This window comes from Anser anser (assembly GCF_964211835.1).
Source record: "Anser anser genome assembly, chromosome: 11".
Lineage (NCBI taxonomy): Eukaryota > Metazoa > Chordata > Aves > Anseriformes > Anatidae > Anser > Anser anser.
This window is the reverse complement of record NC_139732.1, coordinates 17,933,876-17,955,704: the sequence shown is the minus strand read 5'-3', so window position 1 is coordinate 17,955,704 and position 21,829 is coordinate 17,933,876. Positions and strand designations below refer to the sequence as shown.

Genomic DNA, 21,829 nt, shown 5'->3' with positions numbered 1-21,829 from the left:
AAGCATGCCAACCATTTCTCAAGAAAAAATAGACTCAAAATGAGTCTGAAAGAAAGAACTTCAGTATAGCTATCCCATGTACAGCACCCACGTTCATAGGTGGCCTTAAATCTGTTGAAGAGCTGGTGCTACATCAAGACAAAACAAACTAGCACTTTTTCTGGACTGTTTTAATATAAATTCTTTCCCTAGATAAGGCATAAGCCAGTGAAACCAATCTCCTGCTACTTTGGAAGAGTTTTGGTGTGTGTGTGTGTACAAGTACATATGCCTGTGTATTTAACATGCGTTTATGTGTTTTAGTTTTATTTTCTACTTTCTGTTCTGAAAGAACTGTCTCTGCATGAATGAATGTAACCATAGTTTATATTAAGATCTCACATCTATTATTAATTCTGAGCTTTAAGCAAACAGTTGACGCAAAAATAATTACAAACAGAATTTTGCATCAAATGCTTTTAAATTTTTAACAGTAGTATTTAGCAGTATTACTTGTGTCTGGTCCTACCTTCAGAGAAATGATTCACTACTATGATAAGTACAGACTGTTCCATCCTAGGTATTTCTGGGTCACTTTCATTACTCTGGCTCTAAAAGACAAATCTGTGCTTCTCATCAATTGTAGTGATAAAATTTTTCTTTTGTTTTAATCAAGGACTGATAATATTCCAATCCATACTGGCTGCAAAGTAACAGCTTAAAAACAACAACAACAAAAATCCCCACACTATTTAATTCTAAACTCCACTGTATATGTTGCAGTATAGGCTGGCATTTGCTGTTAAAGCAGAAAATTACAAGGAGGGCCTAATTGACCCTCCTGTGTCTTTGAAAAATCCTGTCTGTTGTCTCTAATTGACCCTCTAGATACCTTTATGGAACAATGAATGAATCCTCAGTAAATAATGGACGGTGATGATTAATAGCCATGGTTTAGCTGGACCTCTGGCTCATGGACTTGTGCTGCTGAATATTTTTTCTGTTATTTTGCCATCTCAGTTCTTCGTACCTCATAAACAAACTATTTCCAAATAAAAAATATCCTATCGTAAATAACATGAAAAATAAGGTACAATTCAATGCTACCTTATATAGTGGAATGAAAAATAAAAATTATTGGCATTATTCAAAATGGCTTCCCATTGCCACCTTCTTTCATTTTTCACTTGAATGTACAGTAATGTGTCATCATATATTCATATGCTTGACTTAAAAAGAAAAAAAAAGGTCCATAATGGATACCCTCACAAGACATCATTTATTTCTTTTCTCTGCATTGTAGTCAATAATAACAGAACGTCATATTTCTCTTTCTTGACTCTTTATTGCAATAAAAATCTATAATACTAAGATACTTGTAGATTTGGCTTGATTATAATGCTGTCAGGAAAAATTATGAAAACATCTCCAAATGTCTCTTCTCTTATTTAATATCTCTGATGCCTAACGTTTTCAGGGTTGTCAAATTATAAATACAAATATGTTGAGTTACACCATTTCTCTAAAAGACCACAGAGAAATGTGGCTGTGTTTTGAAAAAAATATTTACAACACAGTAAAAACTGGTTCAGTGCCAATCCAAGAAATCACATGCAGCAACAAGTGTTCCCATACATCATCTTTCCTACAGCACAATGACATTTTGTGATGGCAGTTCTAAAAATCAAAAATCACTTTCTAAAATTCAACATCACATGCTGAATACATTAAAAATAAATAACTAATTGGAATGCTATTGTAATATATGTAACAAAATACTGGGAGTTCAAACAAATCCACTTGTTCATATTTTAGAAATATATCAAAGATGAGCACTACTCTTTAAATGTGAAACATGACTAAGGATTTTGGAATTTTAGCTAATAACTGGTTCTGACAAAGTAGTTTAACCTTGACCTTTCAAAGATAGCCAACTAGGAAAGCTGCACGAGATCTGGGAAAAAAAGAAAAAATGAAAAAAAAAAAAAAAAAAAGCATTCCAGGTCTCCAAGTGAAGAAATATATCAAATTTATCTAGCTTTCTACATCCTAAACTCTCTTGGATACAAGCTGGGCCTATTTATGAACCTTTTATGACAGTGAATGTAAATGCAGGAGCTAAGGTTCATTAAGCTTCTTTGAACTGTTCTTAACAACACTCAGAGAACTTTAGTAAATACCCCCATGGTTTTATCCTGGAAATACTGACTTGACCAAGGTCACAGAGAATATCTGTAAATTTAGCCTTTGGCTAATCCCAGATTATCTAAAATAGATGGTTATTTCAAATCCAATAGCAATGGTTTTCACAATTGATACTTCAATTCATTGCAACTAAATTGAAATACGAGAAATGTTCCTTTCAAGGCAGTTATTAATACAACACATCTTTAATCATGTATACAAATTATTTGCTTACTGAAATCTGCACTTCTCGTTAATGCATGGTTTCTTACAGGTGTTATCCTGATCTCTCAGGAGACAATATCTGCCACTGCTGATTCCCAGGCACTTGCCCCCAGTCAAAAAGTGAATGCTTTTAGAAATATTGTACAATTTGTGCCAGTAAAGCTGTATGATGACTGTACAAAACTGCCAGTAAACAAGCAATAACTGTGAGGAGAGGTTAACTGAGAAGAATAATATTTCATAAATTCATTGATTTAGTAGAGTACAGGATTCTTCGGAGGATGACTGAAATAAGCAGTTGAAGTCAACCTGTTATTGGTGTTGCCACAAGCAACACCAATATTGTAATATGTTAGATATGTTAGATACTGTATTACATTAAGTAATATGTTTGTAAATGTTGTATATATACCACTTTCCAAGTTTCCCAGTGTCACAGAACAGCTGAAGTCAGAAGAGACCTCTGGCGATCACCTATTTCCCACTGCTCAGAGCAGGGTCAGCTGGAACAGGCTCAGGACCGTGCCCAGCTGGGTTTTCGGTAGCTCCTAGGACAGAGACTCTACAACCTGCCTAGACAACCTGTTCCAGTGTTTGACTGCCCTCAGAGTGAAAAGGGTTTGTTTTGGTTTTAATTTAAGTGGAATTTCCAGTTATTTCAATTTGTGTCCGCTTCCTCTTGTCCTGTCACCAGACACCATGGAGGAGAGTCAGGCTCTGTCTCCTTCACTAACCCCATCAGATTTTTGCACAATTTAAATCTCATCCAGTATAAACACTAGCATAACTTAAAGAAGTATACATGGTTTTATATCCAAATGAAAGTCACTTATACACACACAACTGTCCAATTTGCACTAATGCAAAACAAATGTACAACCTTTCCATGCCAATCTGAAATTAACTTGGTCCAACCCAGAAACCTGCACCCCAAAATACCATGTGCTCTGTCACTGGGTTTGAGCAAACAGCAAAATGTGACTGTGTGTGTTCAGTGTATAAAAACGAATACAAACACTATGTTTGTATGTGCCACCATTATAAATTGTGCTAATTAGCCACTCTCAGCAGGTGTATTTTGTAACTGTGCTGTGTATGCTTGATATCTGAAGCCTACCTTTGACTGGTGGATAGACTTATGTGGGTGCTATTAATGACATAAGAAAAACAGAAGGTAATTTCCTTGTTTGACTAATAGTAAATATTTTACATGAATTTATCCAATAGCAAACTTTATATAAATATACCACTGTATTTACAACTACTTTAAAAGTTCTTATTTATTATGATTGAGAATATTTAGAAGATGCATATTCTTTTGGGGGAGCCTTTATGACAGTAGGTAGATTCATATAAATCACATCACAATTTACAGTAGGAAGTTGTTTGTCTAAATAGAAGAAAACCGTAACCTTTGTACAACTGGGGTTAAACTAATTCTGAATTAATGAAAAGCAAAATTTACATACAGCTTTGTTACCAAAATTAATAGGGATCTTAGTCTCTTGCATAGTCATTCCCATTGTGCCTCCATGGCCTCATGGTAGAAAGCACATTTTTCATTTAATATCGAGAAGAATACAGCACTTCAGCCACTAGGTCTGTTTCAGTGCATAAAGATCACAGAGCATGATAGATGGTTATATTTCAAGTAATTTTTTGTTCTCAACAGCATAAACTGAGCCCAAACATTAGAAACTTCAATTCAGTTAGAAATCTGACTGCTAAAACATCACATACTGTTTTAATTAAAGGGCTGAACACAGAAATGAAAACTGATTATTTCTCTTCTGCTTTTAAAAATACATATGTTTAGTTCCAACTATTCTTTCAGAAAAATAACACAGCACATGCTCAAATGTTTTCACAGTCAGTAAACCGGAAAAGTCAAAAATTGATCTGCAGGACTGAAGATTTGATATTATAATTTTTATCCATCTCGTAAATTAAAAGTTGTTACTTATTGAGTTGATGGTGAAATGGTCTCCAGTTCAGAATGTTTGACACTTCCCATTTCAAGGCTTCAGTATAGTTGCTCATAACTTCAGCAAGTTCTGATTTTTCTCACTGAAGTTTCCTATTACAGCTGTCTGTGGGACACAACTTATGTGGGAAAGTTTCAGCAATGTGCTTTCATAATTTCCAAAAAGCCAACAAGGGAAAAATACATTATTTTCAGAAGTTTAAAAAAATCTTACAAGTGTTTTCTGGGAAACCTCCAAGTCTCTAAGGCAGAGAGCGACCTTATAAGTCACCAATGGCAGTCCAAAGTTGGAGGAACAAAACATCTAGCCACTCGGTGCAGTCTGCGTCTTAGTGACCTCATGGTGAGTATGGAAAAGCCCTCTCCCCTAAATGCAGGAAATTAGAGCTTTGGCTAAGCAAGGAAGAGATAGAATAAAAGAAAACCAGAACAACAACAAAAAGGAAAAGAAGAGTGGAACAAAATGTGTAAAAGACTGAAGCTGAAAGGGATAACTTGGGGTGGGAAACACAGGGTTTGATAGAGGATAGGGCAAACAAAAAGGAAAAAATCAGAGAGGTCTTAGAAAAAGAAATCAGACTTTGGAGGGAAAAGAAATCAAAAAGGATAAGGCACATCACTTTATTTCAAAACCTGTATAGAGTACGCCAGTGTCAGCACTGTTCAAATTTCACAAATATTTACAAAATAAATGTAAATATGTCACTACTCACAACTTGGTGGTGTGTTGAGAAAGAAGCAACCCATGATTACTGTTAGAAGTAATTAGCTTAGCTCAAAGAACAGTGTTAGTACTTCAAAGGAAAGAATCCAGAATCTACTAACAACTCTGTAAGGTTTTCAGCCTTCCTTCTATCTTCCTAGCATCTATTAAATAATGAAGAAATAAAACAAACTCCTTAAACTTTAGAAAATACCAAATCTAGATTGTTTATGAAACCTTAATTCAGTCCCTTGGTGAATGCAGACTCACAGAAAAAAATTAATTACAAGAGAATACTTGACTACATCATTTTGTCTCTTTTTTTTTTTTTTTAATTAGCCCAGGTGTTTTCAGCTAATTATTCTACTAAACATGTCACCATTCAATATACTTATCCACGCCTATGTTTCCAGCAGAAACTCTAAAAGGATCATATTTAGTGATTATGCTAATATTTCTATCGCTTTCTTTTCAGCATGCCATGCATTACATAAATCCATACATACTCTCACAGGAAACTAGTTTAATAAGTAAGGCCTCTTTAGTCAACCATCTTGGACTATCCCCAGATCTCTGCTGCTGCCAAGTGACTGATTTAAGAGATGGACAAACGTAGACACACAAAAGTACAGATACTATGATTAATGGATGATCCAAATTCCCCTGAACTGCATATCATGACTCAAAGTGAAACCCTGAAGAGATTAAAGGCAGGAATTACATTACCATGAATAAAATAAAAATAGTGATATTCTGTTTAAAAGCTTTTGAGTGCAAGCGAGTTGAACGAATATATCAACACAGCTTCCAAAGAGTCGGTCAGGTTGAATGTTACCCAGAATTTATTTTGAAATAAGCTTTATATATTTCATATATAAAGTACATGTCTCCTTGTGACTAGCACTAAAGCTATTACCATGGAGGTTTTAATTCTTTCTTCAGTCATATAGAGCTTACACTGACTGCATCGTCCTTCTTTTAATAATGGAAACTTCTCTCAATTACATGTGAAGTACATCTCAATGCTGTAGGTACGAGACACACAGAGATATACAAATATATACCTAGGTCATTATTCTTTCCTTTTATTAAAATTTGAAAAACTCTCTCCTTGTTATAGTGCCACAGTAATGTGGCTGATGCATCTTATTTCTCAGTATTGAATTCATAAACAGGGGTTTAGAGGGCATTTAGTGTTTCATATTATTTGAATCATATCAGTTGAAAATTTGTATTGAAATTATTCAGACAGTATGTAAAGCGCTCCTATAAAAGATAGCTGTACATTAACTTACAATTAAATGATGGTTTTAATGAAATTATAGTGTGTGACAGGTTAACGGACTGATGCTGAAAGGCAAATGTCGAAATGAAGCCAAGACGTTTATTTTCAAACTGACAAATCTTAACTCAACCATAACATATAGTTCCATTAACATTATAGTTATTACACAAAATAATTTGGTTGAAAAAAATACGTAATTGACCAAGCTGCCAGACCGCCAGTAGAGACTGTAACCTCACCAAGCTCCATGAAAGACAAACCAAGCCAATGCCTGAATGACATACAGATTTTGTTTGCAGACTTGGAGAAAGGGCTACAAACCTAGGACCAACCTGTCAGACACTAGCTTTCTCCTGAACAATGTCTCTAACCTTCACTTTTACTTATACATCTTCTCAGTACTAAAGTCAAGCCAGCAGGCAAGTCATGGCTTAAACACATCGAAAACTGTTAAATGGGATCCTAAGCCCTAGCTTCTGCTTATTTTTCCCCAAATTCTGTGTCACAAAGAGGCAAAAAAGTGTTAACACTTTGAGTGTGGGATTTCTCTTTTAGAACAGCATCTCTGGATGGCATTAAAGACATCATTCCTACAGCTTCCAGCAAGCTAGTATTTCAGACTGTTAAGCTATGATTTGGCCGCTATATACAATTTCACATATGGGAGTAAGATGTTTAAAGGAGCAAAACCCTTTCCCTTCTGAAAAAGTCCTTCTGTCCAAACTGTTTAAGTGTTGGCTAAACACCAGCAAACCAGAAAATGTGACAGAATGATCAGCAGGACACGCAGAGGTGAAACCCAGGATCTTTTTCTTGAAACGAGTAACAGCACAGAACTAAGCTAATGGACTGATTTTCAGCATGGCCAGGAAAACACAAAGAAACAATAGACGAGAAGAACACACCTGTAGCAATATGAGTTTTTCAATAACTGGAAATAAGAGAACACTGTAAGGAGTGAAATACTGAAAATTCTGCCCAAATACATTATTTCAATATAATAAAAATGAACAACTGGAACAAACAGCTCACAGGACCAGTACTGGGACAGAGCCCTCTTCCTCCATGTTATTAGCTTGAGTACACCATGAGTGGCTAGCGACCAGAAGTAATTATCATACAGCAGATGTAATTTTGCTTCTGTGAAATGAGTTGTGGTCTCAGGCCAGCTCCTGCCAGCCAACTTTTCACAGCTCAGAAGCCAGGCAGGCACAGGCTGCTGGAGAGGCAGTGAATGGGCATGGAAACTTCACCCTTTCACCCCTTCAGGTCAGGATGAAATTGCAGTGCTGGGAAGCCTGCACTATGCTTCGAAAATTTATAGTTGTTACAGCCAAAAGGGGCTCTTTGCGACCATCTAATATGACCTGCTGCATAACTCAGCCCATACAATTTGAGCTAGTTACTCCTTGCCACATTGTACTTTCTTTTTTCCTCTCTCTACTTCACTTTCTCATTTTTTTTTCTTTCTGTTTTTGCTTGGTTGTTTTTCTTTATTTGATTGTTTTTAATACGAGGAAGCTTCAAATTCCACAGCTGCCAGTTCACCACTTATAAAATATTACTTTACTTTGTAAAATCAGAACAAAACAAAAGCTCGAAAGGAGGCAGCACACACATTTGCCCTGTTGCCCAAGTCTTGTTACAAAATCAGTGATGTAACTGGGTAAAAGTAGTAGAGATTATATGATTCAAAGCATGCTTTAAGTGTCTCAGTGTACTCAAGGTTGCACTAAATGCAACTGTATTTTACAGATTAATTTGATGTAATTTTCTGTCTACTGCCACCTGAGCTCTAAGCACTGCCTACACCTGTAACAACTACAGACACAGTGTGTAAGTACAGCCACCCAGACAGGCATTTTATATATTACTGGTTCTCCATATATTGCCCACAGGAAAGCTTGCCATTGTTCACTGAGCTATTGAAAAAGCTTTGTCCAAGCCATGTCAGTAACAAATGGGATACTTGATTAAAAACAAAAACACAGAAGTTGCATTAGATGTTTGAGATTCTTGTTCTGGAGGAAAGAATTCCATGTATGTAACGACTGCATTAAAACCAAGAAACCAAGTATGTCGACAGCTGTCCTCAGCAATGAAGAAAATGAAGGGACGTCAAGTGGTTAAGGAGGGAGCCAAGAAATCAGATCCCCTAATCCAAATCTCTGATATTGTACAGTCTAAAAAGTGAGCCATATTCATCCTCCTTTGTTTCACACACTTAACTAAGGTATGTGAATCACAGATGTGCTGAATTATCTTTTAGAGTGTAAATAGCAATAGGGAAGACAAAGCACTTAACTAAGGCCTTTCAGTTAAATTTCCAAAAAATATAGGGAATAAATCATCTGTACAGTTACGCGTGTCCATAGTGGACACCACAGTGGACAACCATAATTCTCTTGCTTAGATGATTTTTGAGGGCAGGCATATCACAGACTTTTCTGTGGCACCACCAAAGGGTGTTATAAGAGAATATAAACAAGAAAAAAAAAAAAAAAAGGTTTATACTTTTTCCTCATAGTTTTTATCCTCTTCTAATGCTGAGCCTCCTACAAGGGAATCTGAAGAGACTTTCCTTGTAACCATCACACCAGTGGTTACTGCCTACTAAGTGCTGTATTTCCTCTTTTGCCAGACATTAAGAAGACATACCATATTTTAAGGACTAGTCGCAAATGGAATCCGAAAATATCAAAGAGCAATTCTATGCAACTTGTTGCTACAGGGTAGAAAGAGCATGGCAGAGCTGATGTGCCCACCAATTAAAGGAAAGACATTTCTTCGTGTTCTTTCCAACTTCTTCCAACTCAGTCTTCGCTGTAAACCTATCACATCTTTCAAAGAATTTGCTTAATCTTTTGCAAGTTAAGACAGGACCCTTATTAGCTCCACTGCATTCCTTTCTGGCCATGTGTAGTTTCATAAGACCAAGCAGAATGTCATTTGCAAGAATGAAGAGAAACCATTAATAAAATGTAGCATAATTCAAAATCTATGAAGTATAATGCTCTGTATAAATCATTTAAAATTTTAGCAATGTCTCTTTCTATTATTTCATCACATGCTAGCTGCTATTTCCTGAAAACTCTTTGAAGGGTTAAATAAAAACATATTCTGTGAACACCCACCATTGGTTGTAACAAAGCAAAACTAAACTCTTAGTTTGATGAAACCTTCCGCAGTGCTGAGTATTATAAATTAATGTCACAGTGGTAAACTGCTTTGGAAAGAGTGAACGCTGCCTTGATGCCACTTAGTTTCATATTAGTAATATGAGAAGTCTCTACAGTATTTAGAAGTGAAACATAAGTGTCTTCAAGAACCATGATTTTTGAGAAATACAGTCATAAAATACTATCATCAGCTTGACTGATGGAAAAGTGCAGCAAGAAAATTAACAAGTTTACATATCCAAAATAAACACAGCGTTTTTCCCTGATGTAAACAAACAAAAATAGAGAAGGATAGGAATCCTCGTAAGGATTCAACCACTGGTCTAATCTGTTATAAACAGTATTTTCTCTGAAAGTCTCTAGTTCTTGAAGCTCTACAAAGTGTCTTGTGGTATTCAGCTGAAGGACTATTTATCGAAAAGAAGCTTTACTACATATTTTGCATTACTCGGTATATTTTTGTTATCAGTATTTATTTATGAATGTACTAAATGCTTGCCTTTAAATATGGTCGGCTGTTCCACCAGCAAAGAGACCTTTTGAGCTTTTTTTTTTCTTTTGAGCAGTTTTAAATCTGCATTTCTCAATTTTTGTAGGGGTAGAACTGTAGGTGGAAGATTTAAAATTATAGTCTCTCCACCATTTATTGTTCTGGAAATCATCCTAATGCCCCAACTTATCAGCTGCTTCACAGATAAGCAATTCTACTGTTTTCAGTCCTCCTTTGTACAGTAATATTTCCTCTTCCATAACTGTTCTACTGGCTTGGTATATTCACTTTTCCTTCGCACTGTAAACCTACACTTATTAAGTGCCGGCAACAATTTATGATCATTTAAAAATGAAGTATATAACATATCAGCAAGTAATATCTTTCTCTACCTTAACAGAGCATCAAATAGGCAGGAAGACAAAGTGCCATGGTCTTCTGCTCACACAGTTCCTTGTTGGAAGTACTGGCCTAAAACAGAGGCTGAGGTGGTTTCTGATATTCATGGGACATTTTCTTATCCTCAGCTAGTCACTTCATTTGTTCTCTGCTTCGTGCCCCCCTTTCACAGCTGCCAATACAGGTTTCCTAAAGCAATCCTATTCTTTACTATTTTGTTAATAACTATGTATCTGCACATGTGCAAAAGTATTTGCTATTGAAATTATAATTTTCATGATGTGAAGTAGAACAAATTATATTTAAAGGTTTTTGGGGTGATGTGGGTGACATTGAAATAATCCATAAATAAATAAATAAACCAGATGAAATTTAGCAGAACAGTAGTCAAATATCATTAAAATTGTTCCAAAGTTTCACTTGAGAAAGTGAAAGTCTCACCCTTTATGTCTGATACCAGCTGACATTAACTACACTTGAATGAAGAAAAATAATGAAATGCCCAGAGTAGAATGCTGGGTTTTATGACATTGGAATGAAGAATTGCACCTCACCATTCTCGGTGTCAGAGTTCAAGTCATTGATGGAGTTTAGGGACAGAAGGATCATAAAAGAGGTCAAGGAACTCCTCAAGATTTTTCATCTTCTGTAACCAGTCTGACAATTCTGAACTTTTCAAGAAAGAAGGCTGAAAATGTTTATTTCTTCAAAAAATAAATGTATGTGGTTTAAAAATAAGCATTATATTTAAGTAATACACCATTTTAGCTTTAAGTGCCTCGTGTTATGTTTGCTTCATCTTCTGAACTGCCTTTACTGCTAGAACTAACAGATATGCACCTAGATACTTTACTATTAAAGGTATTTTGAGGATTTTGCCACCATTACCTTACCGAAGAACAGCTCTATTCTGGGGATATTTTTGTATTATGTATTTTATATTATTTTATATGATTTTTTATTTATTTTTTTCAAGGTTTGAACTACATAATATTTAATTTTCTTGCAAAAGCTTCCTTCAAATGATTAAATAAAAAAGATCACCCACTACATTACTACCAGACAACAAAAAGCTCCAAAGCACTCAAAAAACGTGGGGTTTTGTCTCACTTCTTCCCTTGAGCTGTTAATTGGTTATTAAGAAGTAAATAAATTTTACGGACTAGTACCTTCTGATAAAGCAAGCAAAAGCTAAGAAATGACTTACACACCATAACAACTTTCTGCAAGTGGTAAGTCATTTTTTCCTATTTCCCTTCCCAATGGAACAAGAAAAGTACACATTCTCCTAGAGTCTATTCACTGACACACTGCTTATCTGATGATGCACTGCTTTGGGTCATTTTCAAGAGCTGCTATTTAGATAGAAAGGAATAAATAGTAATGTGGGAAAAACATGACAAAACAACTTTTCAAGTATACCTCTTAGGTACAATTCGCCTCAAAATGAGAAGAAATAAATAATTCCAGCAATACAGAATCTTACGGTATAAAGGTTTTTTCCATTCTTGCAGATTGGAGAGCAACAAATAAACTCCTCTAAATTAGGGCTTTAAAAATCTAAGGCTAGTATAAAGAAACAAGATTAACTTAATCCCCTAACAATCCAATTTATGACTAGTAAGAGGTTATGAAAAATTCCATCTAGATGTCAAATATAAGGAAACACAAAGTCTTTGGAGACACATAATGATAAACTGCAGATTGAGCAATAAGCTCAGTGAACAGAATGAACAGTTCAAGAGTTCAGAACATGTTCATTTGAAAGGTGTTCAGTTAAAGAGAAGGGCATGGTATAGACAAAGGCACAGAAAGGTCATCATTACAGTCATTTCATCTTCATTACAATGGTGCAGTCACAGCATTGGTGCACACACTTAAGTCCATACTTGCAAGTCAATGCACTATTTTGGAGATGAAACAAAAAATATTTTTAATAGATTAATGAATCCTGTCACTATAGGCAAGTATATAAGAACTTGTGCTTTTAAATTCAGATTTGAAAAATAATAAGGTGGAATATCTGTATTTTCTTATCATGTGAGACCAATTAAAAAATGCAATCTATCAAGAATGGTCCCATTCTTCATCCAACAAGCATAAAGCATAACCAGAATGCAGAGCTTCTCTATCTGTCAGACCATTGGCCGGAACTCACTTATTCAGCCAATTTTTATCTCAAATGCAGTAGTCTGTGATGAGCAAAAGTAAGGAGAAGTTTTTTAAGCTTTCAACAACATAATGAAGTCTGGCTTCTGAAATCAAGAGTATCTACTCCAGCCAAAACTTCAGGAGAAAAAAATGGCAGATTACTCTGAATAAACCAAAATTAGATTTTGGCTAGAATGTGGAACTGATAACCCTGCTCTTGAAAACAGACAAATAATAACCCATGCAGGAAGCCAAAACCTTGGTCTTATATCAGACGTCATTCAGGACCTGGCATTAGGTCACAGCACAGGTATGGTACTAAATTTGGATAAAATCATTTTAGCAACATGCAATAAATGTGGATGTTGCCATGGAAGGCCTCCAAAGCAAGTACTGACCCAACCAAGCCTGCCTGTAAGTGGCAGGCAGTCACAGCCATCGCCAGTTCAGCTGCAAGCTGAGGATAACACATAAAAACTTGTTTTGCTTTTGTATTTGCATAGTACTTTTCATTAGTAATTAACAGGAAGTGGGAGCATTGATACTATTTTATCTCTGATTTCTAATTCTCTAGAATGCAAACACAGGCTTTTTTATGTAAGAAAATTTAAACTAAAATATATATTTAATACATATATTTTAAGTTTTATATTTACATATTTTTAATAATGCAACCTAAGGTCATGGTCTGCATATATATTTATATGCATGCTATAGACAAATTGACGTATTTACTAAAAAAATAATCTCAGATAGAATCTCAATTTTAGACAGTGGCACTGGGGGAGGAGAGTCACTCTGTATGATAACGGTATTAGAAGGTGGCCCACAGTAACCCATAACATACTCCAGCTTTCACGAGCAGCTACTGAACATTTTGGAATTAAGCATAATTCCCAGAGACTTCAGTATCAATTACAGATTATCTGGAAATTTCCAAATCTGAGCCAAATTTCATTTTAATAAAAACCCTACTGTTCAGAGAATAATAAGTATAGTCATTATGCCAGACTGATGTCCAAACTCCAGCTTACAGACGAATACTTTTGACACCTTTTGGATGCTTATAAAAACCCTAAGATTATGCACCTTCAACAGAAGTTAAGGAATGGATATTAAAAATATCATTTATTTCATGATATTTATAATATGTAAGAACATGGCAATGAAAGTAAATACTTGTGTATTTCACTGTAAAATGACATTATATTCAAAGGGAATAAAAGATTTTAAAACTTTTAAAAGAAGAGAAGAAAGTACCTGGAATATACTCCGTAAATGTCACGTGGAGACCTGACACTGGTGGTAGTTTGGTGCACAGCCCCACAGGGTAGAATAGTTACTACTCAAGAAAGATGCCAATTAACTACAACTAATCAGTTCTCTCTCATAACAATGAGAAGTATAATTCTTTTTCCATCTATTGTTCTTGCTAATTCTCCTTCCTGCAGTTGTTACGAACATAATAGCTAAGGTGTAGCAAAACAAAACAAAACAAAACAAAAAGATTCTATTTGAAAGAAGCACAAACGTTGAACTCAGGAGTTATCTTGATTCATTTTCTTCATCATACACAGTTCACGGCTGCAAGAGATCGCATTATTTTTAAATATATAAATAAACCCAAAACTAAATCTAGACTTATCTAGATTATGACACACTAGGGAGAAAACAGAGGAGGTCATGAAATCTGAGACTGCTGTTTCTTCTCATAATGTAATTACACTTTTGGCTAATGAAATTACTGCAGTCTCAGAGTAAGGGTTTGCAAGTCAGAGCTCTCACATGCTTGTGAGAGATGGTGTAAAGAAACGCAGTGTGCCATTTATATCTGAGGGACTCACACTAATCCCCAAGATCCAAGCACAACTTGTTTAGTTTCTGATCTCTGAGCAGGACTGAATTTGTGATCAAAGCCCTTTTCTAATTACCACAGTTATAGGAAAATTAGCTTAATAGGGAGGAAAGTTGGTAGAGAGACAGAGCATATCATTCTGTTCTGCCAGCACTCTTCAAACAGCTGAGAATAAATACAGCTTAGCTCAGTAAAGAGAAGCAGCAGTGGAGCAAAGCAATATAAAAGGAGGGTTCAGCACTCAAGGCCTTCATTCACATAATTCAGGTATTCAAGGAACTGCCTCATTCTGCACAAATGTTCTTAAATAAAAACATTCTAAGAGAACATAAAGAGTCATGTGTTCATATTTTAAAAAATTTGAATTCAAGGAATCAACCTGATAAATAGTAGAATACTCTGCTGACTGCTTTCCTGTTTTGAACTTAGCTTTAGGAGACAGTTTGGTATCTGAGATGTAATCTGAAACATACCTAATTCCTGGATTCTGTGCAGTCAAGATGCATTGTGTTGTCCAGCGGAGGGCCACAAACATGATATGGGGCCTGGAGCATCTTCCCTATGAGAAAAGGCTGCGAGACCTGGGTCTGTTCAGCCTGGAGAAGAGAAGACTGAGAGGGGATCTTATCAACGTGTATAAATACCTGAGGTGTGGGAGACAGAGGGATTTGGCCAACCTCTTCTCAGAGGTTTGTGGGGATAGGACAAGGGGCAATAGCCACAAGATAGAGCACAGGAAGTTCCGCACCAACATGCGAAAGAACTTCACCGTGAGGGTGACGGAGCACTGGAACAGGCTGCCTAGGGAGGTTGTGGAGTCTCCCTCTCTGGAGATATTCAAGGCACGTCTGGATGCCTACCTGGGCAGCCTGCTCTAAGGAGCCTGCTTTGGCAGAGGGGTTGGACCCGATGATCTTTCGAGGTCCCTTCCAACCCCTTCGATTCTGTGATTCTGTGATTCTGTGTTTATGATTGTGTTTGAATAAAAAATACATGCCATTAATATATCAAACATGTGGAAGAAAATGGAAAACAAATCCTTTACTCTTGTCCAAGTTCTTCACCAAAGCTTTAAGTATGAATGTTAAATCCAGTGAGCTTACAGAAATGTGACCAACTTACAAGCAAGGAGGCCATTATTACTCATCACATTAAATGAACCCATTTCATTTTCAAATCTAGTTGGAAAATTAGTTCTTGCCTATTAAATTATATTAAACAATTCTCAAGGAATTAATGGCAGAAGGTTTTGCTTTGACTGTCATAAAGATCACCAAAAACACTTGCATTTAAGATGCTAATTACAGAGGCTCAATGCCAAAAAAATAATTCTGGTAAATTAAATCCTATGATTAATTCATCAAGTCCATTTTAGCATTAATCCTAGCATTAAGATACAGAGTAGTTCCCACACGCCCAAATATACTCGCATCTCTCTCACTTTGGGGAATAAAGTAATAGTAATTCCTCATTTTATTTTAAAACTCTTCATATTTTATGTGTTATTTAATTAATATAAATAGATAGTAAATCTATTACTTTGTATTTCCCATTTGTGATCTCTGTTAAGTCCGTAGAAGTAAAAATTCAAAATAACTAAATTCTTATGCATTCTTTAGGCAGAAGTGTTCACAAAACCACAAGGACTACTGGATTTACTGTTGTGCATGATACATCCTTCCTCTTCTTTTTTGGGGGTAACAGAAATTGTCATTGGTTTACAATTTAAGCTTTAAAGGTAACACCTGCTTATAAATATCCATAGGACTGCACCAATAGTATCTTAGACAGTAATATCAAATGACTAGAAATTTCCTATACAGTTTTAAAATAAAATTATTAATACATCACAAAAATCTTGAATCACTGCACCAACATGACTCTACTGCTAACAATATCCTTCCCAAAATGAGTATAAAGGCTCTGATTCCTGTTGAGGTAAGTGGGAAGAAACAGTGAATATTAGAGGTCTAAGACATCTTTTTCAAGTATGTTCACTTCACCCACCCTCAGAAAATACAATTCATCACAGGCACATGTGTTTCCTCCTAAGCATATTGATTAATACAACTTTTATGAGCCAATGATGTGACAGGGTTTCCCAAATTTAGCTTTTCCATTCATGAAAAAGTGACTTAGGAAAATACAGTAACATTAAATAAATCATTAAAAGAAGACTTTTCTGTCTGAGCCAGCAAAACAGACTGGCATGCCAAGAGACTTGTCAAGTACATTATTTACTGAAAAGACAATTGCTCATACCATTTTCTTCAGTTCATAACACATAAGTCTAGAGTAGCTAATAAGCATTTAAAAAGCTTGTTGTAAATATTTGTTGATGTTTCCAACCAGCATCTGAAAAAGCCCTTAAACAACTTCTTTATTTAGCAACTATTAGTTTTCACTACTGTATGAGGTTTTCATTGTCTCTCTCTGAAATACGTTTAAACTCAGTGAATCATCTGCTTCTGTGAAAACATACTCTGAACACAAATTTGAATAAGATATACTTTGCCATGTTTTTGACAACCTGTTTCTAACAATGACTTGATTATTATTCATTTTTTGCTGATAGTGTTACTGATTGTTCACTGCAGACAGCACCTCCTGGGCTTGGTCTTTTTTTAACGTGTATTATCTTAAGTCATATCTAAAGATCTTCTTTTACAGCTTCTACATACCACTTTTTCAAAGTAGCAGGGGCATCTCATCTGCTCAATTACTTATTAGTGTTGCTAAAGAATACCATTTCCTCTCGTGGCTGATAAAATATTAATCAAAAACAGGAACAGAGTGATTTCCCAGTGTGGATGTCTTCTAATGGTAATACATGGAGTCTAAGCAAGATGTGGAGGTCATGTAATAGCTTTTGAAGGCAGGGAGGGGCTCAAAGATAGTAATGACATTGTATACTGAGTAATGAGATTGTATTCGAAGAGCACTGGATAGCTTAATTATTGCTGTTCTCTAGAAAAAAAAAAAGAAAAAACAAATCTCAAGTGTGATTACAAGGATGCATGTAAAGATTCATCAGGTATAACTGCACGTAACTGAAACAAAATCTTTTGTAAACATTTTTGATCCAAAGATGTCAAATCAACTTGCCAATGCTCAGTGTTAGATGTATAGCCATGTAGAAATGAACTTTCCAAATTGCTGCTGTTTTTCATGCCCACGTATCAGTTAATCATAGTAATAAAACAGTAAATAATTATCTGTTCATTCTGCCAAGTTATTAAACATCCAACCCAATCCGGTCTAAGGTATTTTTGTTCCTATATTTTCACAGGGTTTAAAAGAGGAGGGAAGAATTGGAATGAAGAACCGAGAGGCAATTGAAAGATACATGGGAAGCTCTGACAAAGCTAGAAAAAGAACCTAAATATCCCCAAGTATAATATTATTTCACCATGTTTCATTCTAAAGTTTTGGTGCAAATGTACCCCAACTGACTTGGAAGAAACAGCTCTACTAAATAACTTCCACATAAATAAATCATGCAAGGTGATCATGCAAAATCATGATCTTTGTTGTCACACCTTGGATCAACCGTAAACTAGTTTTAACAAAATTCCTGTCAATCATCACAATTAATAATTAGTTTTAAAACATTGTTTTACCATGTGATTATTTAAGCATGGTCATGTGGCTTATTAGCAAGAAGGAATTAGGACTAGGGGACTTTATTCCTTCATATAACGTTGAAAGCACACAAGCTATTTAACTATGTATTACGTACAACCTGTATGGCTGTTTACCACAAACTTTAGATCCAGAAGAGGCCAGTGTATCTTTCAATACGACCTCCTTCATATTACTTTCTAATGACAGAGTCCAGTACATTGCACCACGAGATGCTCCAATGGTTTAATATCTTTGCTGCTAAGACAGTATACTTCTAACTTGTAGTTACTTCTAGCTTGAATTTGTCCAACTGAGGTTTCAACACTTGATCTTATTATATTTTATACAGATATATATCTATCAGCTAGGCTTTGAGGACCCTCTGTACCACTACACCACCATCTGTAGCCAGACATTTTCTTCCTACTTAGGCTTTAAAATCATTCATGGCATACTTCCATTTGCATCTTCCCGTCTTCAAGTCAGTCTCATTTGTTCTGTTTTTTTTCCCCATCTTCAGAGGTTTTCCCTGCAAGTGATAAAGAAATTCCTCATATCTTTAAAAGAGTATACTTTTGGTATCAATGTATGCAGTGATAAATTTAAATTATCATCACTGAATGATTCTGTTGAACTGCAGAACCCGTGAATGGGTAAAGAAGATAAAACTTCCGCATCTTGGCCAACTTAGCAAATACTCAGTTGTCACATATACAGGTAAAACTGAGAAACTAAGATATAAATTCATTTGTACCAGATCACTCCAATGGGCCAAAGCCTGGGTCAGGAACAGAATAAAGGCCACTTGACACTCCACTATGCAATCCATTTTTCTTCTATTTTGCATATCACGCCAGATAATGCATGATTCAGAGAAAAGACTAAGAACACATATGCAGGAAAAGTATACATGCAGAAGTAACTGCAAAGTTACTTAAAAATATGGCATAAGTATGCAAAAGTACTATTTTATATTTATTCTATTACTTATATAGGAAACTATTTCTTTATAGGAATTGTTTACTGTTCTTTTAAACGATTTTTCCTCCAAAAAATGTGAAGAATAATTTTCTTTATTAAAAATTCAACAATATATCTGTGTGATTTTTATGCCAATAATTTGAGATTCTCTTCTGTTACAAGCACGACATCTCCATGAAGGTTTCTGAGAATCTTCACTTAACATCAATAAGACTTGAGTCTATTCAGCACCCAGAAGCAATAGTCCTTAATGAGAAGAAGTGTGGGTGGTGAGCTGGATTTGATAAGTAGTAATAGGATGAGCAAAAAGTAATACACCAACAGTTGATATATTACTTGACATGTCAATTGTTGGAGAGTTGCTGTATTGAATTTCTACCTACAGCAAACACAATACACAAGATTCTAATATACTGCAGTGTTTGCTACATATTTTCCAAGTGATTGTATTGACTTTGTAAACAAAGATTATATGAAAAAATAAAGACTCCTGTACTATATAATATTTACCAAGTGAACAAATCTATCATGGCTGGAAATAAAAACACAATTTCACCAGTGTCAGGAAAGGAAGAAATAAATTGACCATTTGAAATGAGATCAGATACTTCAGTTTGGTTCTCAGGCACCTAAGAGAGTCTCATTGTAGTGCAATGGTCGATTATTATTTTAGTTCTAAATATTGCAGGGAGGAGAAGGAAAAGAGGAGGAACAGAGTATCAAATGATAGATCAAATGATAGATCAAATGATAGATCAAATGATCACTGTTTAGAGTGAGCTGTTCAGGTATTTCAAAAATCAAAATGAGGTTGAATGATTTTAGACTATCCAAGTCTAATTTTTCTTTTAGCCAGGGTAGTTCATTTCCCATAGTACCAAAAGACCTCCATCCAAGTCCAAAATCACTTTTCTTGACTTTCGCAAAAGGTTGTATCATTTGGCTATAGAGAAATAACGAGATTAGATCAATGTCCAAGCCATATTGAACAACAGTTATAACACTTCAGTGTTTGTCCACATACTAGCATAATTATGAGATGAGAGAAAGGGACACAACAAAGATTTAGTGAAGTGTTGTGGCAATTCAAATGGAAACGAGATGCTTAGTTCAACAGTGTCTCAGAAGAAGCACTGCTACCTCACGTGCTTTTTTTCTGTTTATTGTATTTCTCCCTCTCACTTCTTTCCCACTAGTTTTCTCCCTCTCATTTTCCCTCTATTTCCACTTCAGCTGAGAGTGCCATTATCTGTGAGTTAAGGGAAAAACAAAACAAAACTAGTGCTTGTATTTTCATTACCATCACTGCTATGTTTTTATCTATGTATGTGTACCAGAGATCAAACAAGCTTAGGCAATGCAGCAACACATAGCCTACAAAACCCACCCAACTGGCTTATCTCAATCGTTCTGGAGGACAACCTTCTCCAAACACCCTGCTGTGGGCAGTGCCTGACCTTAAATGCATCTTTGTTGGCTTTTCTGGTTTTGAAGAATGAAAATAGAAGCAAAGGCTTTAAGCTCATATAAGATTCTTAAGAGCCTGCAAAACTGATTATTTAAAACATAAAATAAAATAAATTATCAGACTTACTTTTGGAACAATGTTAATGAAACAAAGGTATATTCTTGAAACACGTTACACATTCCTTTTTCTTTATTTTGAGGACATAAACCAATGTTCAAACTTTGTAAAATACTTTAAAATAACCTCTTCTCAACATGAGATTTTTTTCTAATACCTACAAGAGCAGCATATCACTGCTAAGAGCAGATCTTTGAAAATAAAGGTCTATACTGGACTTATTGTAAGATTCTAACTTGACAGCATAAAAGACATTTTATATTTGCTCCAAGTACTTTCTTTATAAATGAAACTATATGAGGCAAAGAACGTTCTTTCTATTTAAAAGAAAGTTTACTTTACACAGAATTCCCCTCCTCCAACACCATCACTCACACAAATTTTACATATCGCCTTAGCAGACTATTTTTCTTTGTGCAGCTCAGCCAAATATAGGGAACATTCCTAGAATTTAGAAATTTTGAAGCTGTGTTTTTAGGTTTGATATTGTTTTGCTGGTATTGTAAGTCTGTTCTTTATTATGCCAAAATATTTGTAAAAAAAAATATTTTCTTAAGTAAAATAGAATGATGCCATCTTAAATATTCCCCACACAATAAAATGTATAGAAAAATGAACATGTTAGCAGTAAGCAAACTGTCATAAGCAGAGCACTGTATTTAATATTCAGATCAAGGCATCTCTGTCTCATCCCAGCAAACCCTTTTGACAAAAGCCATCCAACGTCTGCCAGCAGTATTGAGTCCAGCTGAGGACAGATTTCAAGATGAACCTGAAATCAATTTGCCATCAAATTTTCATGCTTCTCCCAGACTATCTGTGGCATTTTAATTACAAGCACCCTAGGCAGGGGGTACTACAGATATTGACACTTAGCTCCTACAATAAACTTTATTGGCAACCTCTGTCTGAATGTAGTACTCAACTAGAATAACAAGAAATATATGAGGATATCTAAGCAATAAGGTGGCATAATCACTTTGGGGTCCTTTTGTTCCAAATGGTGGACATCTCTACTAAAGAAACTCTTCTGGATTAAAATAAACATCTGTGTGATGGAAAACTGACTTCTGTAATGAACTTGTACAAGATCTCAAGTCTTTCAAGAAGATAAGCTACATTTAGTTTCTTCCCTTTCCAATTTAATTTGGTGGTGTTCTCATCTAACATTTACAAATTTCTGAAGTAGTTTCTGTTAGCAACTT

At 35.3% G+C, this 21,829-nt stretch overlaps 1 protein-coding gene across 13 annotated transcripts in view; it reads right to left on the bottom strand.

Moving 5' to 3' along the window:
* Positions 1 to 21,829, bottom strand: part of WWOX (WW domain containing oxidoreductase) — a 508,525-nt gene that overhangs the window by 320,185 nt on the left and 166,511 nt on the right. The window contains exon 9 of one of the 13 annotated variants that reach the window (XM_083851626.1): positions 17,052 to 18,587. The exons of the other annotated variants lie outside the window; for them this stretch is intronic. Within the exon in view, the coding sequence (XP_083707752.1) occupies positions 18,486 to 18,587 (102 nt within the window). The 3' untranslated portion in view covers positions 17,052 to 18,485. Of the gene's footprint in view, positions 1 to 17,051; positions 18,588 to 21,829 lie in introns of those variants that run through there. 13 annotated transcript variants of the gene reach the window in all.